The following is a 27,901-nucleotide window of genomic DNA, read 5'->3' as shown; positions in this document are numbered from 1 at the left end:
GGGACGTCGTGGCCGTTGTTACTGTCCTTCTTCCTCGGGGGCGAGAGCGTCTCTGACGTCTTCTGTCTTCGATAAGCGACGGCCATCGACTAAACCGGTTTCGTTGTTTCCCTGCTCGACGCGATCAGTCTCAGAATGACGACGGTAGCGCAACTGCCTCAGCTGAGCTGGCTCGCGGCGGGTCTCTTGGGCCTCCTGGTGAGTGAAAACTTTTGCGTCCCTTACGAAAACAAAGTACTAGACCTACCCCCGTGCCAAACTTTGATCACCGGCCCCCGTGGTACGTCCCCTCAAGGACTACGGACCTCGATATGGAAATGCAGGCACGTGTGACTGCGTATACGTTGTTGATTGCGTGGCTTCTCGTGTTGTTGTTGACAGATGTACGGCACTTCGTTAGCTGTCGGTCGTTATTGTTTCAGTGTACAAAATTCGACCTGATCGATATGATAGCATAAACCTTGAAAACAGTAAGCATCAATTAGACTCAGGGGTACAGTTTGTCTCTTCCGTAGCTTATTTGGAAAGGAAGCGTGGAAATTAGGAGATTCATGTATTGTGGGACCATCGCACCTCATACAAATGTACCGGGCAAAGCAGAACTTCTATAACACTCGAAAAGTTGAAAGTGTAAGAGTTTTGACCTTTTGCGCCGCTCTCTAAAACTACTAACTGATCATTGCCCCCCCCCCCCCCCCCCGACAAACCCTCGCCCTGAGAAGCAGTCACGTGACATTAAGAGGCGTTACTTTTTAGCGGTTTATAGCACTGCGAGGAGGAAAATATAACGCTATTTTTTAACGCTATATAGCACATCACTATATGTCAGTACAGGCCTGTATCCTTCAATCAAGCAACTTGCCTTCATGTCTATAACGTTTACGGGGCGATTCGAAATATAGTGAGAACCTTCCACGAGACATCAGTCGTTTTTTTCTGTTAATTAATGGAACTCTTTTTAACCAATGAACGAAAATCCTAGCCGTCATTAGGGCCACTTTCGAAACCACAACAAAAATAAGCGCGTATCTTCAGTTGTTGCTGATATGAGGGCTGTCTTTATGCGACAAAGTATCGCGCTCTTCAATTGTCATGAATATTGCATGATCCGCCGCCTGTACCGTTAGGTGCTCGAGACACGTACAATGTAAACGGAGAAACGCACAGACACCTGCTACATTCCTCGAAGTTATATCATTCTACAAGAAACATATCCATATTGCACATAAGACGACGGCCGAAAAAAAAACAAATGCTCTCGACTGCGACGAGAGCGCTCTTGCGTGCTTGAAACGGGTGTTCTAATCAAAGGGGAAGGTTGGGGTTACTGTTGCATATGTGATACGGTAATAACCACGGAGCATACTTCTCGGTACATGTTAGTAGAGGTTGAGCACCCCCCCCCCCCCCCACGGCACAAAAATGCTATGCAGTATAATTACATACAGCGGCGTAGCTAGAAGGGGGGGGGGGAGGTTCAACCCCATCCCAAAATTGCACATTTGGCAGTGGTTTTGGGAGAGCGAAAAACGACGGCGATATGCTCTCAGTTCCCCGTAGAACCCTTCCAGAAATACTTTTCTCCCTACGCTACTGTTTTCGCGTGATGCGCTTATCATATGATGCGATTGCATATACGTCTTATACTAAGGCAGCAAATGTTGGCGTCTACGCAGCACATAATTCGTTGAAATGCATGATGAGGCTGCATTACTAATGAGTTAACAAAGAGCAGAACGTAATCCATACTGCGTTCATTCCATTCTTGGCCCGTGCATGGCTGTTTGAAACACGTTCTACGCAGGAAAAATATTTAGCATGTCTAGAGTTGTCACGCGAATCTTGAAGGGGGGCAAGTCGCTTGGATGAGCACACAACAACAACAATTCACCACCAACGACGACGACGACAAATAGATGACGACGTCGAGATGGGGTGTTTCACCGCTGGGGTGCAGCGGTGAACCAGGGGGGGTGCAGCGCATAGCCCAGTGCAGTACACAAGTTATTTTTTTATTTGTATATATACTGCAGCTTTAAAAAGGCTATACCAGGAGTAGGCGAGCATTGCTGGTGAAATCATTGAGATTGTATTGGATTGGAAATGAAAGAAAAATATGGAGATGTTAGTCCCGACCCAGCCAGGGCTGGCTACTCCAGAACGCGTTTGTGGGAGGAACAATAGAGCCAGAAAAAAGAGAGAAAGAACAAACAAACATTAAGGGATATTTCCCTAACCGTACCAGGAATAGAGTTCCATTGAACAATCGAGCGAGGAAAGAAACTATACCTGAACACATCAATGGCGCGAAGAGAAAGGTACAATGTTCAAGAGCTGGGCACTACGTATAGTGACCATGGCTACGCCAAACTAAAATAGAAGGCATATACGGAATGTTGATCTGCTCATGAACTATTCGGTACAGGTACCCGAGTCCTTCCAAAGTTCGCCTGTTGCTAAGGGAAGCTAGATTTAGGGAGTCAAAGAGAAATGTCTGTCAAAGCGTTTCATGATGGATGTAACTGCCCTTGACCGAACCGTTTCTAGTGTTTTAGCGTCCATGTCGCTGTGAGGGTCCCGAACAACTGAGTACACAACTGAGGCGTAGTCCAGAATTGGGAGCACAAAAATTTTGTAGGCCAAGAGCTTGGTGCCTGCGGACGCCAGCTTGAGGGTGCGCTTGAGGAAACCAAGCTTTTTAAGAGCTTTAGAAGATATAGCATTGATGTCTGCCTTCCACTTGAGGTCAGGAGAGAAGTGGACACCTAGATATCGGTACCCATCAACTCCATTAATTACGCTGTTGCCAACACCGTAAGGGAATAGAAGGGGGCTTTCGCTGTTTGTGAACGACATGAATGCACGTTTTGTGAAATTGACATCCAATTGCGACACCTTACACCAGTCAAGAAATCTTACAAATGAGTGGTTAAGAGCCGTCCGATCAACTCCTTATAGTACCCTCGCGTACGGAACACAGTCGTCTGCGACGAGTAAGTATAGGAAAACGTGAAATCCACGAGCACGAGAGCAAACAAGAGCTGCAACGCTTTTGTCTTTGTTTTTATACGCTTCCAAATGATCTTTCGACGCCTTCACCGTTTAAAAATCTCGACGCAAGGGAGGTATCCCGCTCAGTACACTGCTGTAAACAGTGTAAGCAGGAGAAGAGTAAAGCATCACTTTAAAGAACGTACAAATTCGGTATAAGGAGATTACTCAGTCTCTGCCTCCCTGTGTAAATTATGTGTTGTTCTTACACCGAACGCACCCACCGTGAAACTGCCGTGAATTTTAGCTGCTTTTTATCTCGTTTATATTTTTCCAGCAGAGCAGATCTATACTTCAAAACAATTTAACTCCTACAGGTGAACCCCCGCCCACAAATCCAAAGACGCCCGTGATTGGCTTATGCGGGCGCATGACGCCTCCGAGTCACAACATAGTGCGCACGAATGCTTCAAACTATTGCTTGTGTGTACATTGATCACGTTTGGAGAGCACATACTAAGAGCACATTTGCATGCTCTTAAAGCAAACGCATAAAAAAGATCCGCGTTAACAAAACATGTGATATGGCTTCCTGGTCCTCGCGTCCTCATGCTCCACACTCAATGTGGGGACTGTCTGCTGTCTCCCCAGCGAGGATCTGCCACCTTCTCCGTCTGCGAATACCGAACACTGGGGGGGGGGGGGGGGGGGGGGGGGGGGGATTATCGCGCATTCCATTTCGCTGCAACGCATATGTTGCGTTGCAAGCGAAATAGGATGCTCATCGCGACAAGAGTATGCATGCACTCATGAGACTCATTCGTTATTAGGAATTAGAGAGCGTGTTCGTTTTGCAACTTCGGTTTTGCTTATAATGTGGTAGCTAGCGCAACGCAGTGGCCTTCCTATACCTATCGACCGCTGAATCGATGCGATGTATGAAATATATTTTTTTAACCAAAAGTTGCTTTAGTTATTTCAGGCTACGAGTAACTGGGCGTCGGCGGAAAACCAGTAGAAGTCTATGGTAGCCAGAACCAGGGGTGGATCCATATCTTTGGTTGCGGGGGGTTCTTTGTGGAAGCGCGTAGTGGGGGAGGGGGAGAGGAAGATCCAATGGATAAACTGACGTTCTTGGGGAGGGGGGCGATCGCCCAACCGCCCCGCCACCCCTGGATCCGCCTCTGGCCAGAACACGCCGAAAGGCGAGACAAGCAGGAGGGCACGTGATTGTATATGTGGCTGGAATGCATAAAGTCGCATTTTTATTGGTCCAGTCAATTTGATTTGCATTACGCGCAGTGTTGTGTGAACTGCCTCAAACTATGGGTTCTATGGTTAGTTATTAGTGTTGGTCACTTGCACGCTTCCCTCCATTTTTTTGCCCCGTCTTGGTTTGGATGAAATGGGTTGTGAAGGACCGTATCGAATTCTTGAGACTTGAAAGCTAAGCGCTGGGTATGGATGGTTCTAATAATAGATTAGAGGTCGTCTACAGTACCTTCATGTGGCTCAACGTAGCTTTGATTGTTCATTTTAGCTATCGCTCAATCTTTGGCGACGATGATGCAAACGAAAGACTTAATCCACAACGTTTTTACTCAGACTTCGCCGATTTCCGAACACGTTCACCCCGACACCGAACGCAAACGTTGAATATCCGAACTGTTTGGGTTAAATCCGAACTGTAGCTCTTGTGTCGTCTCCGCGTCTTGGAGCATGCACTCTTAAAAACAGAGCTTCGCCGCATAGCACGCTCGCAGCCAACCATCATGCCGAATGACGGGAATGAATACGCCACTTTTGTGGCATTATGCACTTTCTAATTGCCTCAAAATGGCGTATGCCCCCTGTTTTCTTCAAAGCAAGGGCGAGAACGTTGTCATTCGGGATGATGGTTGGCTACGAGCGTGCTATGCAGTAAAGCTCCGTTTTTAGAGAGTAGGTTTCGCAGTGCCTGCGGTTAGTTCACATCTATCCCCCCCAATGACCCCCCCCCCCCTCCTCCGATATTTTTTCAACACCTCTCCCCGTGCTTGCAACGTAAACCGCGGCACGAATCATGTGTACCCAACGGCCCCCTCGTTAGCGTATTTTTCCATGGCTGTTGGAATTACATGTTGTATCAATACCTGTATGGCTTCTCGTCACCGCTCGGGAGATTGAAAGATTAGCGTGTAAGACGGCAGGTTCGTGCCGGGAATCCCGCATCCTATATACACGCAATTTAACATGGGGAGAGCACGTGCTTCTCCCTCGACGTGAGCCTATACGAGACGGCAAATTATTACGGTGTATAAACATTTACAAGCAGTCAACGCGCGCGACAGTGATTTGCTATGCTAATAGGCGTTACAGTGTCCTCCCCAAGAACAGCACCTCGTGGAAAGTTCCGCGCCTCCGTAATTGATGCTATATAGTACGCCGTCGGTGCCGTCCTCGCTAATTGAACGCGTGGTATCCGTGGTGCAAGAAGAGTCAACGATTGCTGGATGACTAATCGCGTTGGGCCATGCTGTGGTTCTATCATCACCACCACCGCCACCTATAGGTTGAGTTACGACATGTCTCGTATTGTCTTCTGCATGGGTTTCGCGATCTTTTTTTCCCGCTAACAACGCTTTGTATTCTTTGCTGATAATGGGACTTTGCTCTGGGTGTATGGCGGGCCGAAACTATACAAGCACCCCAGCCTCCGAAAAGTATAGCATTATTATTCGGATCATTATTGCTATGTCTATGACCATTTATTCGCTGATCAAAAGACCTTGTGCCATGTAGCAGGGGAAGCATGGGTACATGTGCATTCAGGAAGGCATACCGAAGAATATTTTTACAGTCAAGCAAGGTAATAGGCAGTTTTTGTAGATCGCCGGTAATTGTCATAGTGAAGTGCGGAAATTTGGGCTAGTTGGTACATACTACAAAAGTAATACGCGCATACAGACGGGACAGGTAGATGAGGCACACACACCAAGTGAACTTATCGTACCGACCAGAACCAATTGCACCGTGGGTGACTCAGAATCGTATTGGTTGATTGGGTGCGGTCAGTAAGATACCTCATAAGGGACTTTATGAAGGGTCCTACTAACATTCTGTGTTGATAATGATGATTCGTGACTTTGTCGCGAGGTAACGACCACATGAACAAGAACAGCGACGACGTATATCCAGACCGCAATCTGCTTGTGACGTCTGCAATCAAACTACGCACGCAATGTACAATCAAACTATGCACGACAAACTTTTTCAGTACACCGTTTCCAGGGAAGCCGCAAAAGCGTACGACGCGGTGCATGATGTAGAGGGATTGCACATCGGGTCTATAGAACACGTCGTTCTATCGGGAAATCATTTATCGGCCTCCTAGAGCCTCACTGCGTTTCGGAAACTATACAAGCACAAATTATGTAGGGTTACCGGAGGGATTTGAAGCCGTGCTTCTTGCAAAACCGTGGCAGGTTCGTTACGTGATGCCCCAGTAGGGGAAATCCATTCCTGACTTGCTCCTTCAAGACGCCTTGGGTTCGATCCATAATGTTAGGACCATCTGACTGCGCGTAGGCCACCAGAGATGCTCGACCTTAATTCCATGCTTTTCAAACCGTTCTATCATCCGTCTTGTTTATATATGGCGTTTCGTTATCATTCGGATGCGCGACGTTAACCTTCTGGGACACCACTCAAGGCTCGAGTCATTGGGTGCACGTGAACCTCCAGAGTGGCCCGATAGTCATTCGGAGTGATGCTCATCGAGGACAAGCAGTGGGTCTAGAGAATATCAGATATTGTTGCTCAAGCAAGCCCTGATCCACGTTCATGTTTTACTCTGAACACAAGATGTTCGTAGGCATCGACTTCCTCATATATGTACGCTTCCAGGTGTTGACAAGACAGTGAAGAAGAACATAGTTGTCAAGAGGTCAGTCAACTGAAGCAGATACTTGGCTATGATTTCGACATTGTGACTTTTATGTCTGCGTGTACTGACAGTCTCTAACGATGAGAGCTTCATGTTATACGAAGGACAAGGATGTAGTGTCGTTATTCACCCATCTTCTCATTATATCATACTAGCCAGTGCGCCCTATGGTAGCGATCCACAAATTATGTGGCAAATTTCCATATGTATATTGTTGTTGCCGACATTGGCACTGGTGACCAATGGTTTGTTAATAAATAGCAGCCTGGTCGTGAATATGCGACTTATGAAGCTCGCGACGAATAGACTTTGCGGAAAGAGATGAGTGCGTCTTTGCGAAGTCCTTTCTTGGTATAGGGACGTTCGGCTAGAGTTTGGCACGGCGACACTGGCGCCGGCTTTCTTCCCTGGTGGCGGGCGGAGGAAAAGTTTTCCAGTATATTCTACAACCGTAGATGACGATGTTGGCGCTGTCACACGTCATCGCGTGAATTCTGTCTTGTGTTCGACCTACTTCAGTGAATGTGTACAATCCCTGATGAAATAACTCCAGGAAATTGCGAAATAATTGAAATACACGCTGGAAATATCTTATCCGCGCCACCACAGGTGGCTCTGATGGCAGCGAGTGAGGGCGCCCTCTGGGCAGCCGAACGAGCCCATACAACCAGTGTTATTAACCGAACGGATCCTCCCTATGGACGTACCGTGAGGGGGGCAAAGAGGGAGCAATTGTGCACTCTTTAGTCATAGGTCGTCATGATTTTTCTGAGGTGCCATAATAGCATGAACCCCTCAACACCCGCACAGTCCGCAGCGTCCGTCTCCAGGAAAACAGGGCTGTGTGCACGCTTTTGCCCCCCTCCTCTGAACGTACTTGGCCCCCCATGGAAAACATCCTGAGAACGTCCATATGTTCCCCACTTGTTGTCCTTTTTAACGACGAACATCCTCACATTTCCTGTGCGACCATTGGAAATGCATACATTACTTCTGCGAAGTTCATCCCTGAAGGTCGTGCGCTAACTAGAGTCGCCAGTGGGAATAACAGCGTTACTCAGAACAGCTGGCTGGGTCACTCTGAACTCGTCTTGCCGCGCTCAAGAAACGAAAGTCTGGCTCTTCCGGTTTGCCTTTTTAGCACGTGACTTTTAATTTGTAAAATTACGCTTTCTGTTCTTTCTCTCTCTCTCTCTCATATTTTACAGAGCGCGTCATAGAAAACACGTGTCTCATGCAAACGATGCCTGTGCTGCTTATCGACTTCTGCACGCAAACATTGGAATAGGCGGTCATGCAAATCACACAATCCAGTCCTAAAAGGTCGCTGAACTAAAGCTTACATGTTGTATGAACTTTTCCATTACGTTGTAGGAGTATACATATAGTACAACGAAGCACTGGGCACAACCCAACATGTCGGTAATGGTTTGCTGACGAATTACTGCGATCCAACACTATATTTTCTATTGTGTGTTCTCAACACATATTTATATATGGGACATTGTATGAACGCTATGACACTTCCTTGTTTGCACCAGTTAATTTCTCGCAACTAGAACTCACGATACAGTCAAACCTTGTTTCCATTTCACGATAACACAAGTCGCTAGTCCTCATTTACTTTGCTTCGGCTGAAATTCAGAATCTTGACCGCGAGTGTCGCCACTGACCCAGGTCATAGTCACGGGTATTTTTTTTTTTTTTTTTTTTTTTGTAGTTACTGTTTTTCCGAAGATGCCTTGAAATCTCACTACATGGCGCACAATTCTTCAACAACCCCAGACAACCCGGACAAATGATGACGTACCTGGGCAACTTGTACTACGCTACCAAATTGCCGATGTCCTCGGCCCTGTTTTCAACCACAGCCTTGTGATAAATGTGCGTCCATTGATTAGAAAAAAAAGGTGGGGGGCTAAGGCCAGTCTTTCAGTTTGTCTTTGTTACGTTCTCTCCTGCTATCACTATCTTCTCAATAATTGGAGAGAATTCAAGCCGCATGGTAATTAAGTTGTTTATTCCTAGAACATGCAATGGGCGTGCAATGCATTGACGCAAACTGTTCTTCGGGTTGTTTGTTTATTTGTTCGTTGCTGATGCCGCTTCCCTGACCTGTTTGTGTGTTTCAAGGCGGCAAACTTTGCCTCTTCACTCTCTCACGTTTTTAGAGGCTTTTTTTGATTCCGTATCAGCGCCGCGAAGCAACTGTGGCTATGAGCGGAGTAACAAACGAAGAGAGGACAGCAGGAAGAAGTGGGGGACAGGGAGGTTAGTGTTCGTCCTGGGCTGACTTCATGTGGAACTGTGTTCACATTCGTCTGGAAAGTCTGCCGAAAAACCCAGGGAAAACCTCAGACAGCACAGCCGGTGGTAGGATTCGAATCTATACCACCTTCCAGTCCTCAGCACGACCTTGGCTACCACGAACCAGCGGACTCTTTTACCCCCTCGTTCATGTCACTCATGCTGCTGGATGAGAAGGTAGCGCTGCAATCGCCTACCTTGAGATTTACTTCGGAACAATAAGGTCGGTAACATTGAGCGGAAGTCCAGCATCTTGTTCACTTTTAAAAGAAACTGTTTTTCGTGAATCCTTCCAGCTCGAACACGTTGCCGTGTATATATTGGGTCACAAACAAATTTCAGCGCAATTAGCAACTTTACAAAAAGAAGAATAAGTTTTGTAAGTTTCATTTCAAGGAAATACTATCTGATGTCGCGACGATGATGTCCAACATGTTTTCTCGGTCTCTTCAATTGCATACCAGGAATCGCCGATGCACCTTGAATATATGCCAAACACCTCGGGCATGGTACAGTTGTGTTTTTCTCTTTGTTTTCTTTTTGCGTTTGCGATCGTACAGAGCGATATCCCTCGTTTCGTGAGCATCTGTCACTGGTGTTTTCTTTGTGGTTAGATTAGGTCGGCGTCTCCTTAGGCGTAATCTGTATGTCGAGACGTCAGCTTCTAGTCGCCATAAATTGTGTATCCCTCGCAGTTTGTGCCTCGTGGCCACATGGGAACCATAACATTTTCTTTCCGACCTCCATTTGTAATGTTGTCAATGTCCAAGGGTGCCAATATCGTGGATGCGTCCTAGGACGGTCAATGTCGTAACCAAGTAACCCTCTGATGATGACGCCCGAATAGGCATCGAAACGTCATATTAGATTTTATTTTCTCCTGCTACATCAAGCCAGTGTGTGTATGTGAATACTCATGACGTCCCTTGATTTTCTATCTTGACGGTCTGTCTTCAAGTAACCAAACGTAAAACTTCAGGCGCTTTTTTTGGTACAACTGACCAAACAGCTCGATACATAACATGACATTCTCAAGTGAACATAAACAAGCCCCCGCCACAACTTCCGGAGGCACGAAGACTTCCGGTCCTTCCGCGACTATAAGGACGCTCGCACGGAACCAGCCGCCACGCAGAATTATATCGATTTCGCTTTCCTGATTTGTTGAAAACGGGAGGCGTACGCCTTTTTGCGGCAATTTGAATTGCCACAAAAAGACGTATAGGACCCTCTCCCTCCTCAAATTAGAAGCGATGGCTGTATCAATCTGCACAGTGTTTGGCGCAGTGCGTGTTTGGTGCCAAAACGACATTCGGTTTCACAGCAAACTGGAAGCGGTGAAAACGGCATGTATACTAGTACGTAGTATGCGCCAGTATTCTCGGCGGAAGCGGAAGGAAGCCCTTCACAGACGTGCATCACCTGTGACGTCAAGGAACGTCTTGCCATACAGATTATCTTAACAAGGACGCGAATTATGACATTACTGTTGTTAAAGTGCAAACGAATGACTCGTAGGCCCAAGCAGCACAATTAATGTAGCCAAAGTTCAAGTGCATAGGTTGGTGCATTTCGCATCCCACCCTGTGCACTGCACTACCACTTTCAGTACGTCGTTCTGTTTGAGAGCACTATGAAAGAGCCGTATTGGCCGTCATCTCTCCTTTCTTTTTCTTTCTTTCTTTCTTTAAAGAAGCAACTCGGGCGAAAGCATGTACGCAACGTTTAGACGCTGACGTCACAGTTACAGCACATCTCCAAAACCCGATTAGCACGACATGGCCGTGAAGTCTAGCAAACGTGACGTCTCTTATATCCCTTTCGCGGGCATTGCGTCACACAAAGCACCGATCTCATGCCTCCATGTAGTAGACGGAACGCGGACTTTTTCCACGAACTGGAGGAATAATGAACTCGGACATAGATTCCCACGAAGCTACGGAGACCGCAAATGGAGCAAAAGAGCGTGAAGAAGAAAAAAAGAAAAAGAAAAGCAGACGTCATTTTCCTGTTAGCCTTATTTGTATGCCACGGGTCAAGGAACGCTGCTCGTGATTCGTCCTTGCTTGGAAGCAAGGATGAGACAGTTGCAATCAAAACTGCGCCGGATGGTTTTAATTTGCTTGTTCAGGATGGGCTATGAAGGTGATGTGCAGTTGTTTGTGACTTGTCTGTATACAAAACAACATAATTGATTAGCTCTTCTGGCAATGAAAGGGGCAGGAGGTTTGCAAAGAGTTTCGAAACTGCGATGCGTCTTCTTACGCAAAGGTGCGAACTGCTATACTTCGATGCAACCGCTATCATTTGCTTTGCTCTGCGCGTACGCATTATTTTTCGCCTGTTTTAGCCTTCGCGTACGCGAAGAATTTAATTTCCTGTGGCGATGGTACACCCCACTCATTGCCATCAAAATAAAGTTGATGGTGTCAGTAATTTCCTGAAACCCTTCCTAATTTGTTATGTCTCACCTTTGAGCGTTACCTGCTCAAGGCCGTGAAATAATTAAGTTTCTGGACAAAAAGAGAAAGTTTGCTTTGAGGAAGCACCGAAAGTGGTCTCCTCTTGCGTAGTTTCGCTCTTGCATACTAAGAGGCTGGTTGAAAAAGAAACAAATTTACAAAACAACTCGAAAAAGAAAGCTACAGCTCGAAAGTTATGACGACATATTCCGACATTTTTTTACTTCATTCATTCATTCTTTATGCCCTCCAGCATCATCATCATTTCATCTGCTGGTGATCTGTGCTGATATAGCCACCCTTTAGTGGTACAAGTGAGCTGAAGTAGCCGACTCCACCCTTGTGGAGCCACGAACTCCATACTATTTTAATTCGATCCAATCCAATCCGGTTCTGACAATGGCTTTGAATAGAAAAGTACCGCCAGACGAACAAGCGGGGAAGTAAGTCCAAAAGTCACTCAGGAAGTTGCCACAAGCCTAGTTATAAATGCAGCAAAACACAACGTTCACGACCGTCATACTGAGAGAAAATACGTCTTCTTTTTTTTTTAAGTATTCAGAGAGGTCAGCCAGTATTTGGCTTGCTACTCTTAAAAAAAAATCACACACACACAGGAAAATGAAGATGCGCGGAAGCATACATGTCACAGGTCCCGCAGGTTTGCGGCCTTGGGAAATTGTAGCAGGTAGCCTGCCGTTTTGTGGCATTTGTCGTCTGTCGTACTAAAATACGTCTTACCTAGTGCTGGTATCTACAGTCCTGCATGACCCGCGGGTGACCCGCACGTTGTTGCGGGTGGCGGGTCTAGGTTTTCCGTGTTGTGCGGGTAGCGGGTCGGGTGCGGGCGCCATTGTTGACTGCGGAGCGGGCAGCGGGTCGTGTGAGGTCAACGCATTTTGACAAAACACTATTAGAAAGGATTCAGAGTTGCTCAATTTCAAAACCGAAACTTGCGGTCACGGTCGCTTGATAAGTAACCAGCGTTTGAATAGACTTTAATGTGGCTTCCCATATTTCTGTAACCATATCACACACAGTAATATTTTTATTGAAAACGAGTAGTAATTGTAATATCATATGTAGTTGCTAAAGTAGTTAGTGTTCGTACTAGAGCACTGCACGGGCCTAATTTTCAGGCCCGTGCCCGGCCAAGGGCCCGGCTGCTACGGCACGTACCCGGCCCGGGCCCGACGTCTTCTATATATTTCCAGCCCGGACCCGGCCCGAGCACGACTCCGCCGGCCCGGGCCCAGCCCGTACCCGACTGCTTCCATGCCCAGGCCCGCGCTAGGCCGGCCTCTGCTCTATTTGTTCTCGAGGTCTAGAAGTTACAGGCTGTAGTAGCAGTATCTGCATTATTTCCTTTCCTTTGCTTCTTTTTTTTTCTTCAAATTTTCGGAGGGAAAACACAAAATTTTTTTTTCCGAGTTTTCCGGAAATTTTGCATCCCTACACTTGTGTGATTACACGGATATCAGCGATCCGCTGTGACGTGAAATGTTCCAGAGTGTCATACATTGAATAACGAACCTGCTTCATAATATACGCTTCTGCTTTTTGCGCAGGCTATGCTTGTGTGCGCAGCACCACGAGAGGCAGCGTCCGTACCCATCGTGTCACCAGCCAAGGGTCGAACGCGTTTTGCAAACATCACACTGCACAGGGGTATTCCGCACCGCAAATTATTGCCAGTGCCATCTGGATGTCTCGAAGATGGGTCGTTCTGCGATTATGTGCCCGGATATCCGGAGTAAGTGGACATGAAGGCCGCCCTGGGGGGGGGGGGGGGCATATAACAACATGCTGAGTTTTGTGTGCGGGACGAGAGTCAAAGCTATGCCTTCAGTGCTATGCCGATCACCCCGTACGTGGTGATGGAAATGCGAAAGGTAACTCAGTTCCGCAGGGTCGGCTTGACTTGACTCGGCTTTGCGGCTGTAGTCCTTTTTTAGTGATCGGAAAGACATGACCTGACAAGCCGATGCGACGCCTAAATTTTACAATATGACACCCGTATCATATAAATCATATATATATATATATATACACTAGGTGAAAGGGGTTTGGACGACCGCGAATGTATGTAGCTGAATGAAAAATGAAACACAGACTACGAAGTTACGGGAAGTAAGAAAGAAGGGGGATAATTTATTTGCATTTAAGGTACTTGGAATGCTACAAGGGTTGTCTACGTTACGGCGGAAGCTCCGCCTTCGTCAGGACAAAAAAGAATTATATGTATATAAATTATATAAAGGACAAATATATATATATATATATATATATATATATATATAGCAGCCATAGAAGCCATCTTAATCTGTAATTTTGAATTTCAAACACGTCTAGTGTCATTTACTTGTTTCTTTAATGGCTATTTTCCCCTCATTATATATATATATAAAGAGGGGGAAAAGCCATTAAAAATGTGTTTGCGGCTCGTTCGGAATTGGCAAACCAATGGTCGCTCACCTTCGCTCGCTGAGCGACCCCTGGTTTGCCAATTCCGAACGATGCGGAGCTACCCAGAGCTGACGAGCCGCAAACACGGCGAAACACGTGTTCTGGTGCTGTCGCATCGTTCCATGAGTATATAGTATACAGGGTGTTTGCTCTAACGTGTACAGAAATTATATTTAGAGCGAGCGATAAAAGAAAAGCGAGTGGTACTATTCTGCTACTTGAGTAAGAAACAGGCACTGGCTCACTAGTAGCACCTGTTTCTTAGTCTAGTAGCTGAAAAGTAGCGCTCGTTTCTCTTTTATCGCTGGCTTTAAATAAAATTTCTGGACACGTTAGAGCAAACACCCTGTATATATATTATTCCGCGTTATCACTGTGAAGCAGCTGTGGCTATGAGCGGCGTACAGATGTGGACAGATGGCGATAGGACAGCAGGAAGGAATGGGGGACAGGGGGGTTAGTATGCGTCCTGGGCAGACTTCATGGGGAACTGTGCCGACATTCGTCTGGAAAGTCTTTCGGAAAACCCAGGGAAAACCTCAGACAGCACAGCCGGCGGTAGGATTCGAACCCACCACCTCCCAGTCTTCAGCACGACCTTGGCTACCAGGAACGAGTGGGACGCCTTAACCCGCTCGGCTGGTTTATCACATAATGAAGAAGGGAAAGAACTTTTCCCGCCGAGTACAGTGGGAAGTATGGCAGGATGGAAGGGTTGGAAGGTGCTCGAAGGGACTTCAGTCAGGGATGACAGTCGTGCACATAGACATCAGACACCAGCATTTGTTCTCGAACGAGAAGCCACCAACAACAATATTTAGAGACAATACTGAAGTGCAAATACCTAACATTCTAACCCGTAAAGACTAACGCATTATATTTAATACATCAGTGCGCAGTGATTTTACGCCGAAACGCGTGACGAGTGATGCGGCTCATAGTATCCCAGCGGCAATATGCCACGTAGTCATATCGCAGTTAAAAATGTATCGGAATCGAAACAAGTGAAGTTTAGGATTCCGTTGGAAGTGCGCCTTATAAAATTTGCACGGTCCTCTTCTCGATGGCCCTAATTACTTAATGAGATTATATTAGTTAGCTGAACCTTCAAATATTTGTATAAGGGCAGAGTTGAAGTTGTAGAGTGCCGAGCTGTTTCCAACAAGGTGCGCTTTGTGTGACTCTTTCTCCTTTCTTTCTTTTTTTGACGTAAAACAAAGCCCGCGAAACACAAAAAATCAAATGAAAACGCAACGTGAAATCGCAACACGCAGGCACATTGTCACGTGGTATTAGTTTGCTTCCAGTGTATTTTATATTGAGCGAGGTAGTACTGACGTGCAACTACCCTTCACATCGTTTTTCTCTCTCTCTCTCTGTCTCTCTCTCTCTCTCTCACTCTCTCTGTCTGTTTGTCTCTCTGTTTGTCTCTCTGTCTGTCTCCCTCTCTGTCTCCCTCTCTGTCTGTCTCCCACTCTGTCTGTCTCCCACTCTGTCTGTCTCCCACTCTGTCTGTCTCCCACTCTGTCTGTCTCCCACTCTGTCTGTCTCCCACTCTGTCTGTCTCCCACTCTGTCTGTCTCCCACTCTGTCTGTCTCCCACTCTGTCTGTCTGTCACTCTGTCTGTCTGTCACTCTGTCTGTCACTCTGTCTGTCACTCTGTCACTCTGTCACTCTGTCACTCTGTCTCTCTGTCACTCTGTCTCTCTGTCTCTCTGTCTCTCTGTCTCTCTGTCTCTCTGTCTCTCTGTCTCTCTGTCTCTCTGTCTGTCTCTCTGTCTCTCTCTGTCTCTGATTATATGCACACTAATCTTTTCGAGGTGGAGGGCGTTTTGTGCGGCGATTTTGGGTTTGGACTCTTCCGTCCGGCCGTTCCGGCAGGTATGAGACAGTATTACCTTGTAATGTGTACCTCCGAAAAGCACCGTTACAATTGAATTACCGGTACTGGAGAATGCTGCAAATTTAGCATCACTGGGCATTGCTGCCAGATCGGTATTAGCGGCACCAAATTCGATGCCTTCGGTACTGACAGCGTGTCAGATGTAATACGGAGGTAATACCGATATGCATGAGAGGAAACGTGCAATATGTATTTCCATACCAATGCGAGCTGCTGTACGAAATGCATCATCTTATCGTCATTCATGCTGCTGCTGTTGTTGTACGAAATGCACCTAGGTACGACGTGGTAAGCCTAAATAAAACATAAGCAGAAAACGCCAGATCGCAACCTCCGTGCCACCACATAAAGTGCTACCTAGGAAGAATTGACCAAAATCCCCAAAATTGATGCGGGGTACCGAAGACGAAGAAGTGGCCCACAGAAGTGAAAGAGCGCAGACAACCGGAGACACGGAAGGACGGAGACACGGAAAGACAAAAGCAACTGTTTATTACGAACCGAACGCTTATACATCCCCAAAAATCTCCGAAGGAGGGGAAAGGGGTATGAGCGAGGGGTTGCTCACACAATTACCCCTCGTGACAATCTCTCAAGACTCTAACAACAACTGTTTCCATTTGTTCTTTTCTGTACGCAAAACAGACGGTATCACTGAAAACAGGCTGACAGCCATTACACTCCCGAAGGTGGCCCATCTTGAAACTGACTGGAAACGTGACGGCTGTCAGCCTATTTTCAGTGATACTTCCCTTTCCCCCCTTCGGAGGTTTTGGAGGTATATAAGCGTTCGATTCATAAACAGTTGCTGTGCCACAGAAAATTTCTTTTGTTCTTCCGCGTCTCCGGTTCCAGCCCTCACGATGAAGTGACGTCATCTGTTAATTTGCGGGTGCTATATATGCCGGCCGTCGTTCCAGTCCTCGGGTACTTTAAAAATGTAGAAGCGTTGTGACTGGGTCATGATTTTATATCTTGTGAAAGTGAAGCTCGATGAAAACGAAAATGAAAGTTTAGACTCATGCGGTTGTTTGTATACGTAACTTCCAAACTTGCGGGATGTGTTAGAGGAGCAATAATGAATAGTTTCGCTGCAGTTCGAGCTACAATCGTTAGCCTTACTGAAGCCTAGGTGCTGACAAAGAGAGAGAAGGTGATAGGAAAGTGAGGAGCTGTATATTAACACTGCATATTTTCTTGTTTCTGTTCTCCCCCCCCCCCCCCCTAGAGAAATGGTCTTGAAGTTGATGAAGACTTGGGGACCTCTGTACCAAAGCTACTTCCAGGATGGCGAAGAAGAAGAATTTGAAGATGAAGACAAAAAGAAAAGCGAGCTTAGAGTGAAAGAAGACGAGCAACAAGTAAGTTTTTACACATAGGCAAGCACAATTTTAACGTCGAAGTCCCTCACTAGAGGGTACTTCACTTACTTTCTGACGCTGGCTCGACGTGTTTTACGCAATAAATGTACAGTCATGGGTGATGTAACAGTGTATATAAATTAATTTTACCCGCACACACACTAAGCAAAAAATGAGAAAATTCGCGAGGAATTACAGTTTCTAATCCCGTTGATTGCGTTTAGTCTACTGACCCTGAAATTTACTCCCAGCAATGCAAATAGTATTTGAACTTTGCATAAGCTTTCATGCACTTAGTCCCGAAAGGAGTGGTTGTGACAACACATTTAGTTCCCAAGAGGACTAAATTTAAAGGGGTAACTAATGTTACTCTCTTTTCTCTTCTTTTTTTTTTATAGTGCATGAATGATTATGCATAACTAAGAAGCTCTCGAACAGAGTTCTGTTAGCCAATACTTAGTATAAAAATGGCGGTCTCTCTTACAACTTCTTGTAATTATTATGAACGAGTTACATTGCAGACGGCGGTTTTACCATTCTTACATCTATTACTGACGCACCTAATAGGTTCGGACCCCATTTGGTGGAGCACCGGAGGCCCAAGTGTGTGACACCCAAAAGGAAGTCCGATACCCTCGCATTGGGTTGGACAAAGACGGTCTCATGCGGATAATCATCAACACCGGCAGCGAGTACCGTCAACCGGTGCTCATCGAGAAATGCCGGTAAGTGCTTGCAGTATAGAGAGTGCAGTATAGAAAATCGTTAGGCGGGTCGACAGGGTCCTGTATCAGAAGAGTAACATGTGATTCTGCTTAGCCGTCAGACGGCGATTCCGAGCGCGTGTGTGCGCATGCGCAGTTCCCTGCTGGCGGTCGCCGTGTTAATAGAGGGAACAGCATTGTCTTACTTAGGCTTCGTGGCAGGGATGGGCAGTATTTAATCACACTGTACTTAAAATATTATTTGAAATATAAATATCTTGTATCTAAGTACAGTTCGCAAAAATGTGTTCGCAGTTATACTTAAGTACTGCTTTTGGAGTATTTATTTGCTTAAACACTTTTTAAATACGTGTAAATACGTCAGATGCGCATGTTTCCACACAAAACGGCGAGTCAAAAAGCTCCGTTTCAGTTATCCTGCACACGAAGAATCCTTGCTCAAATCCACTTGGGAGATCACCAAGCCTGCGAATGAACGTGTCCGTTTCTGATGGCATTGAAGGCACCAATATATTACAAATCGCCCGTGTATGGGTTGCTCACAAATTTCGGTAGGAACGTACTAGTAATATCAATCAAGTAAAAATCAGACACAGTGACAGGTGATCACCGAAGACGGCAAAAGCAACACAGAGACTGGCAGGGAAAGTCGAACTTCCAACCTTCTTATCATATGATTGAAGGTTAATTATGGTTAAAAGTTGAAGGTTCGACGTTGATTGATTGATTCGGAAAATATGGAGTGTAGATGAGAGTGGATTGTGTGTGAAGTTGGACATTTTCCGGCTGTCTTTGTGTTCTGTTTTTGTCGTCTTCGCTGTCGTCAAGTGCCAACCGGCCCCGCTTGTCTCTTAATGCGAATTCGGGAGGCTATTTCATGGCCACACGGCTTTGGGCTCAGAAATTGGTAGGTGGGCGCCCGAGCTGGAACACGTGACCGTTGCCACCCTAACATGAGTGCCAGGAATCTAGCAGTTTTAGCCGCTTGGATCACGCTATGCGCATCGCGGTCGCTCGTATTCGGGTGTTGTCGTCTGCTAACCCACGCAAACTTTGACGTGCGCGCCAATGAGGGCCCTCGCTACCTTCGCGATGCGGATATGACGACACCGGATATAGTTGTGCAATCCGTTGCCCGATCGCTTCGAGGCCGGGCGGAAAAAGTGCTAGCTGTCAAATTCTTGGCGCTCGGAAAGTGTCACTCGAGCACGCGAGATCAGGCCGGGCCTACACTCCAAAAACTGAACTTCTCCGCAGGGCACGCTCTGCCCCAACTACTGCCAGTAATGGTAGAGTTATCGCTTCTGATTCGAGGAGAGGTGGGGGGGGGGGGGGGGGACGTACGCCTTTTTGTGTCAATTCTCATTTATCGAAATAGACGCGAAAAAGGCGAACGCCCCCCCCCCCCCCTCTCTTCGAATTTAAGAAGGGATAACCCTATCATTCATGGCAATGGTTGGCGCAGAGCGTGCTATGCGGTGAAGTTCAGTTTTTAGAGTGTAGGAAAAAAGTTTCCACGAAATGACCACCCGAATTAGTCATTAGTTAGAGATTCATCGGCTGTTACATGTCAGTGGCAACAGTTTTCTATCACTATGCAAGGTAAACTGCACGAGCACAGAACCCAATGGTAACGTCACAACCGTTGGTGAAGCGAATATTTTTTATATCCGCTACTTTTATATACGATTCTTTTTTCTTTTTTTTTTCTTTTTTTGCTCGGGGGTCGCGCTGGCCGCATGACAACCCCCAGGCGGGCTGCCACTTCGGCACACCTGAAATAGTCGTAACAGGTCGTAAACCATGCGGGTAGTCCCATAGTATCCCATTGTAGTACATACAGTACACTCCACTAGCTCGTCACTCATGTTGGCGCTTCTTGAAAGTTCTTCTATAAGCCGACTTAACGTGTTCTCGAAACACCACGTATAACCGATAGCACCTCCATTTTGAGAACGTATTGCCTTCGGTCGATGGAGTCGACCACTCGTCACATATCCTTCTTTTGACTGTAGCGCCACACTTTTCTGCGCGCTGTCTGTGCCTCATGCTCTGTTTGCTCTGCTTTCTACGCGCACCCCAAAGCAATATCGGTGTCTTAGTTTCCGTGCGGATCGCTTTGCTGGTTTTATAGGTTGTGTTTGGTTTAAAACACACCTGCAAACACCCGCGAGGCGGATATAGCAATTCGTGAACGGACCGGCCAACAACGGTAAACACTACAAAATACGCCGCCTGTTGCCTGCATGGCGGTTTGTCTGCTTCGGAATGCGTGCTGTGTTGAGTTTTCATGCTGTAAATCATTTCATACTACCAACTTCGGAGGGCGATGAGTACCACCACAATCACTACTGAGCATGGTGCCTATACAGCATGCTACGAACGGCTTCGTGCGGCACTTTTCCCTGCCGAATGCTTCGTGCAAACAGACATGTACAAGATACTCAAAAATGTATTTAAGATAAGATAATAAATACTAACGTTATAATGTAATTAAGACAGAGTATAAATACATGAAAATTAAAGTAATTAAGAGAGACTACAAGATACTTCAAAAAGTATTCGAAATACAATTAAGATACTATTTATCCTTGAACGCAAAAAGTCACCGGTCACTCGTCAATGCGGCTAGTCGCCGCTATGTGACATGAATCACTGAAACCCCGCGGACTACGCAAGCCGCCGCTGTGTGATAGGAGTCATCTAAACATAAGTCCCAAAAAGATGACAAAGAGATACCACATAACTCCACTAAGTATATGGGACCCAGAACAAACCAAACTTCTAGCAGGTGCCTGCTGGGCGAGGTCAGAATTCGGCGTCACCACGTCAGGGCACACATATTAGAACCCTCACTCGCCAAGGATTAGTACACACGGGGCAAGATCTCTAAATGGAGACTACCAAGAAGGGCCAATGTCCGGGTCAAGTCCGAGGGACTCAGGGAATTTCCACTGAACAAGCAAGCTAATGGAAAGACAAGATACAGAAAGTTTGAGAGGGAGATCCCAAATATGTAATTAGAGTATTAAGTAGAAAATACCATAAAATGTATTTTAAATAGAGTACAAATACACAAAACAAAAAGTATTGAGTAGAGTACCAAAATACCACAAATTATATTTAAAATACAGTATTTTAAATACAATACTCCAAATACGTACAAGTCTGCGTGCAAATGTACTGAGAGCAACAACTTTATTTTATGATGATGAATGGGGAGTTTCATCACCAGGGGCGATACTCTACCCCATTGCTGGTTGTGGTGTGGGGGAATGAGATAACGAACCCCTTCGTAATAAGGATCGAAGTCCGATTGTGTCCAGAAAGGTCAAAAGAGCTTTGAGCGCAGAGCGTTGGTGGGCTGGATTCGGCCAGAATTCGGAATCACAACCACAACCTTCAATACCTGCCATCTTTCGTAAAGCTCAATCCGCTTACATAAACTGTACAGCCTACCTATGATGAAGAGTAAAGAAGCCTCGAGAGTCGCGCATCAAATGTGCTCCTTATCAGAAGCCATGGCAATATTTGCATTGTCGAAGGACACTAAAACAGTCTATTAGAGGAGAACAGTCAAGAAAGCAACAGATAAGTTGACCAACTGATTTAGTACACGGATGATTATCAACGTGATTGTCATTTTAAAAAATAATGGTATCGTGATGTTACACGTAAGGCTTGATTGCCTATATAGTATATGGTTGCCATGGCGTACCGCATGTCAATTCGTGACAATAGCGAGCTTTAGTTACATCAAAAAGTGTTCACGATAACAGTTCCGAGAACATGATAAGCTAATCGCCCTGTTTCTTTGAAGTGGGTGACATCACATTGCTAAGCTTCGATTTGATAACTTCACTTGTTCACGTTTTCGTAGAGTTTCTTCCGATGTACTAAAACATCTTAATGTGTAACCGTGATATAACCTTCCCCTTTATTTACTTCGTGTGTTTGCACGTCTCTCTTCGTTTTTGCTCTCTTTCATATTGAATGAACAAAATGAATGAACATTAATGAATGCGCCAACTGTCCCAACCTGCTTTTTAACATTATGAACAATAAAGTTTTACATACTGTATGGTACGTGTCGTTGCATGTCTAAGGAAAACGTGAACTCATACCACATAGCGTTCTCTCACTTCCTCTTCGTCCTATCTGCCTTTATCATATGTCCCACTTCTCGGAGCCTCTCTCGATAGTTAGACCAATCAGGAAACGACACGGGAAACGGGGACGAGCACTTTGCATAGCTTTCATGTGTCTTGCATATACACACAAACTTTCTCACACGGACTAGATGTCCTGACGCCACAAGTGGTCGCTGATGCGTGTCAAACGCTCTAATGAATACGTCGTTACATCCAACAATTTACCGCAAAGGAATTTCGTTCGTACATCGTCGGTACCAGTAAACATCTCGCAGCCACACTGCAGCTCCATTACTGTAAACAACGCCATCTTGCTTCGCGATGTCAATCGGTTGTGCTCTCCGCTCTCCGAATACAAAGGAACCACCCAGCGCGAATGGAGTGTAACACATTTTCTAAAACGTTACTCTCGAATACCGGGCTCGCTAAACTGTAGTCCGTAGGGGAACCGTCTGTATCACGCACTGAAGTGACCCCCAATTTTTCTTTTTTTTTTTTTTCTTTTTCGGTGCAGAGTGTTCCCCAACGAGTAAAATGAGTTCCCGCGAAAGAACGACGAGCGCAGATGACCAATACAAAGCGATCGCGAGGGCTCTGTTCCGCGCATCTTTGAAAAAACCCTCCCCTCGTGAAAAGAGCGCATCGCAGAACGAGAAGGCGTAGTGACGTATGCTACTCCCCTCATGTGACCAGTGACGTACGGCGACACAGCTCAAGCATGTATAAGCGGCGCGTGAGCTGAGAAGAAGAAACAAAGAAAAAAGGATCGGGGTATTCTCGCCGTCACGCGAGGACCGTGCCGGCCGTCAGTGGCTGCCTTCTCCGACAGTTTCCTTGTAGATTCGATTGCAAAGTCATGTCACGTCGAGACTGGGAGGTACCCGGGTTCGAATCCCAGTGCCGGCTGTGCTGTCTGGGGTTTTTCCTGGGTTTTCCTCAGACGCTTTCAGACATATGTCGGCACAGTTCCCTTAGAAGTCGGCCCAGGACGCACATTCCCCCAGGGCGTGAGTCGTGACGTTGCCCACATACGTGAGGCCGACAACGGCAAGCCCTATCACCACCACCACCACCATCGATTGCAAAGCTATAACACACATCGCAGAGCGAAAATATTTAGCATGTTGATTCCTGTAGGACAGCTTGACAGACGAGGCAGGATTTCGAGCGATGTTAAATGTCACCTCATTGCTCCTTTAAAGGACCTCAAACGCAAAGGACTTTAAAACGTACAGCGCTCTATGCCCGAGAAAGGAAGGCTAACTTTCACCTCTCGTTGCTTGGAACACTTTAAACAAAATCATTTTCTATCTAATCTCAAACTCTATTAAACAACACAAGTACGCCATTATGCGATACGCCTCGGCTCATTTGCCTATCTGTAAACAAAACACTTGAGGAAGCCCACAGACGACGCAAAATAAAACTGACTAAAATTGGAATATAGTTAACGACTGCTCGAAACAGCTGCCATAATGAATAACGTACAAGCGTCTGACTGTAGAGATTCTGGGAGTATGCCAGTGGAAAGAAAATTGGAACCTACGACGAAGAAATAACGCTTAACATTTTTCACTCTGTCTTCGCGACACGTGTAAGCCTTCTCTGCCAACCGCAGTCCTCCACAAGCAAATCAGGGTTCGTGTTTCGCATTCAAAAGGAACTGTTTTATTCTTAAACTTCCTCCATACGGCTGTGCACTTGTCCCTTAGCAGTTAACGCCGTTATTCCTCGCTTTTGAATGCGCTCGCCCTTTAATACTTGCAAACGACGGTTGTGATGAATGCTCTGTTTGCACACAATCTTTTTTTTAACGACTGGTGGTATGCAAACAATCTATATACGTTACAACGTGTATGTGACGAGATGTGCGCCAGATGTCGCGACCTGTCGTTGGCAGCCGCCGATCACATGCGTTGTTTTGATGGGTTGTTTCCGATGATGGATGCCATTGCGCGAAGGCGATACGAGGGAAACCTTCATGTGCGAGACACGTACTCCCCTAACTTCACCTCACGAAACGCGAAAATGACGAAGTTACACGACGGCAACACCAACGTGCCAACTTGTTTTGCCAACGATCCCCTCTTTCCAAGCCACATCTTGATGTGACGTGCTGCGGCAGGTGGTCTATATTAAGCTGCTTAATCTCGAAACGAACACGTGCGGTATATTTTGTTTTGTCTGGAACGATTTAGCCATTGGATTTGTTGTCTCTCCCTAGTGCTGTGATATTGGAAACGCAGAGTTACATAGGTTATTTGCAAAAGAAAAAGAATGCGTTATGCGCATGCCAATTCGAATTTTGCCACGCCACATGAACATTACAGCAGTTGACTCGCGACATCTTCTGAAACACGAGTAAGCACTAAATAAGGGCATCTATAATATGAACGTTCAATGAACACTCGGATGTGAGTATAGTTCGTATTCACGTAACCATGTTTAGTACGTGCCTGAGTTGCACTGCCGCTCGCATTCCCGGTCCTGCCAATCAGCGAGCAAGCAATCGAGCATCACACCAGCTTCTTGGAGTAATTTGTTTATCATTATTAGTCGACGTGTCCTGTATTAGTCGACAGAAAACAAAGTCGATGAGGGTTCCCGATTGCCGGAAGAGAATGCCGTAATGATATGATTATGATAATTCGTGACCTTACGTCGCGAGAGAGCTACGATTACGAGCGACGCCACAGTGGTCGGTGTGTGGATTAAATTTGCCCACATCTCAAGTCTCAATCTCAGCACACCGCATTAACGTCCTTCGCGAAACACGGTGTGTCTAAAAGCAACATGTACCCTGGACCACGTTGCTGTCGTCCTCGGCCTTGTCCGGAAGAAAATGCGGAGCTCTCATCAATATATATAGAGGCGTTACGTTCGAAATTCACGTTAAAATTTTATATGTTAGTATGACCGCATTAAAATGCTGATCGACGAATGGCTCATCCACTTCATTCGCAACTCATGTAATATCCAACATGGAACGGGGCAGGATTACGCAACGCGAGTCGCGTGGCCGAGTGGTTAACGTGCTGGCCACGTCGCGTCCAGACTGGGAGGCACCAGGGTTCGAATCCCGATGCCGGTTGTGCTGTCTGGGGTCTCTCCTGGGTTTTGCTCAGAGACTGTCAGCATGTCATATGTCGGCACAGTTCCCTTAGAAGTCGGCCCAGGACGCACATTCTCCCGGTGTCCGGGGAGAGTCACGTGGTGGAGAAGTCATGTGACACTGATCGAAAGAGGGGAAAATGGGAGAGATGTGTTCTCCCTCCTTTGTGTTTTCTCGAGGGCCAGAGCGGTCGGATGATATGTCACGTGGGGCGCTGCTAACGGAGTGCAAAAAGTGAGCCCACCCCCTTCAAAAGACGCGAAGGGCAACAACGTTGCCAGATGAGAGCCGGGCGCTCCGTTGGAGCCTAAAACGACGTCACAGCTCTCAAAAATAAAAATTAATTTTCTCTAGCTTTCGCGTCACGTAGAGACAAAATACTTTGCTAGAATGTAAAGTGAGACAATAAGATTTTAGTAGCATAACTTTGGTAGGATTCTGAAGACACGAGATTTAGTCCGTAGTGGCACTTTAACAGTTTCACACTCAACGCGAAACGACATCGAAGTGCATCATTGCGTATCTTTCCCTCTGCAGGAACGAAGATGGAACTTGTGGTCGTATTCATGACATGCTGCCAGCAGGACATACAACGCGCTGTGCCACAAAGTACGTCAACAGGGTCCTGGTTGCGCTTCCCCTGGACGGTAACGCCATCGAACCTGTGCCAACCAAGTTTTCTTTCCCAGCTGCTTGTGTCTGTTTTGTGCGTACCTATTATTACCCAGGCAAAGACTGAGTGTATTACTTCGCCAGGTCCGCCTACCAGGACGTGGGCTGGCACTATGATCTCATATGAACTATGGACAATGTTCCGTGTGGATTTCGACACAGAGTCGCTCCACGAGACTGGCAACGACTGCCGTGTTTCTGTGACGGGAACTTGTGTTCTGGTTGACTTTTGGAATACATCTTGTGCAGCTGTTCGGCAGATGCCTCAAGCTCCAAGTACGAGCGTAGGGGCGAAGACAAAATGTTCTCAGCCTGTGCATACAATGTGACCCTGTATTCCATCTGTGAGAGGGTTTATTGTCTTGCTCTTCAAATGACGCCGTTGGGTTGCAAAGGCTAAGCGCTGTGTCGTGAGAAAAAAAAAAATATTTTCCTTTCGGTTATGTTCAAAATATATTTTGAGAACAAGCTCTACAATCTTATCTTCGCAGGATAAAGTTAAGTCCTATGTGCACCTTTTGGATTACTTTTATTAAAGGCGTTGTGACACTCTGACACATGCTAGACCATTGCGGCAAAATTTTTTCGTGTCATAAGCCTCGTATACGTGAACCCTAGCGGGCTGAGTCGACCCCGCTCTAAGGAGAGGCGATCGGGACGGCCCGTGGACGACGACGCGTTTACATGCACCATCCCGAGCGAGTCACGGGCGATTTTATTCACTGGCCTCCAGAGGGCACTAGCTTCGAAAAATCGAAATTGCAGCCATGATGTTGGTCCCCCGAAGCTTGGTTTCGGTTTTCGTTCACTGCCATTGTTTACAAACATGTGACGTCACGAGAAGACTGGTTCGAGGTTATATTTTGCTGTGGTTGGCAAGAAGAGGGAAAAAACGCGTCGGCTGATAGGCTGATAAAGCTGATAGTGCCCACCAGCATGCTTTGCGCGGCGGCGTAACGTAATCAATGACGTAGGGGTGTAGACGACCCGCACCCCTTCGTCATTGATTACTTAACGCCGCGGCACAAAGCATGCTGGTGGGCACTATCAGCTTTATCAGCCTATCAGCCGACGTGTTTTTTCCCGCTTCTTGCCAACCACAGCAAAATATAACCTCGAACCGGTCTTCTCCTGACGTTACATGTTTGTAATTTATTTACAAGCATATGACGTCAGGAGAAGACTGGTCGTCTATAGTACTCATTAGAACACAAAGAAACACAGTCGTACCCTTGTGCCATCGCTGGCCCGCCTGGATAATCGCCCATACTCCACCGAAAAGGTTCTTGGGTGCTGGCCTGGAAATCAGCTCATGTCTGCCATGCGCGCCCCTTGAGCAATTCCTCGTCTCGACGGACCCCTTTGACACCCTGTGACGCTCTTTTTCTTTCTTTGTTTTCTTTTTTTTTGTGCGTTGAGATTTTCGTACTTGAACTCTCCTGCACTGTTGCCGCTGCCGCCAAGTTCTAGTGCATTTTCCTTTTCCTTAGGGCATTTCATGTCTAAGTTCCCCTAAGTCTAATGCCCTCTTCTATTCTATTTCAAAGTGTATAGATTTGTATAGTTTCCCTTTCTTCTTTTTCTCCCCGCCCTCCTTTCCCTTCATTTGTTTTACATATAACGAGCCCTAAATAACGCGTCCTGGAGTAGCCAGTCCCGAGTGGCTTGGGACTAACATCTCCATCTTTTTCTTCTACAAATCAATCAATCAAGAAACAAAATATGCGCATGCTCCGAGCAGGTGCTCGCGCGTGGTACAGCCCCTTTCAACTAAAAGGACACATGTGCACGAATCAAGCTGATCGGCACGAGGGCTTCCACAATT

The 27,901-nt window shown here is 46.4% G+C and overlaps 2 protein-coding genes across 2 annotated transcripts in view; one reads left to right on the top strand and one right to left on the bottom strand.

The window, feature by feature from the left end:
• The window catches only part of LOC135368530 (QRFP-like peptide receptor), a 248,098-nt gene that overhangs the window by 217,720 nt on the left and 2,477 nt on the right, over nucleotides 1-27,901 (bottom strand). The gene's annotated exons all lie outside the window — the stretch shown is intronic.
• Nucleotides 13-26,633, top strand: LOC135368531 (uncharacterized). The gene is made up of 6 exons (XM_064601891.1): nucleotides 13-198; nucleotides 13,254-13,438; nucleotides 17,284-17,416; nucleotides 17,984-18,141; nucleotides 25,942-26,110; nucleotides 26,161-26,633. The coding sequence occupies exons 1-6, from the start codon at nucleotides 136-138 to the stop codon at nucleotides 26,191-26,193; spliced, it is 741 nt and encodes a 246-aa protein (XP_064457961.1). The 5' UTR covers nucleotides 13-135; the 3' UTR covers nucleotides 26,194-26,633.

The sequence above is a fragment of the Ornithodoros turicata genome, chromosome 9 (genome assembly GCF_037126465.1).
Source record: "Ornithodoros turicata isolate Travis chromosome 9, ASM3712646v1, whole genome shotgun sequence".
Classification (NCBI taxonomy): Eukaryota; Metazoa; Arthropoda; class Arachnida; order Ixodida; family Argasidae; genus Ornithodoros; species Ornithodoros turicata.
The sequence above is the reverse complement of the archived record's forward strand: the minus strand, read 5'-3'. Positions and strand labels throughout refer to the sequence as shown.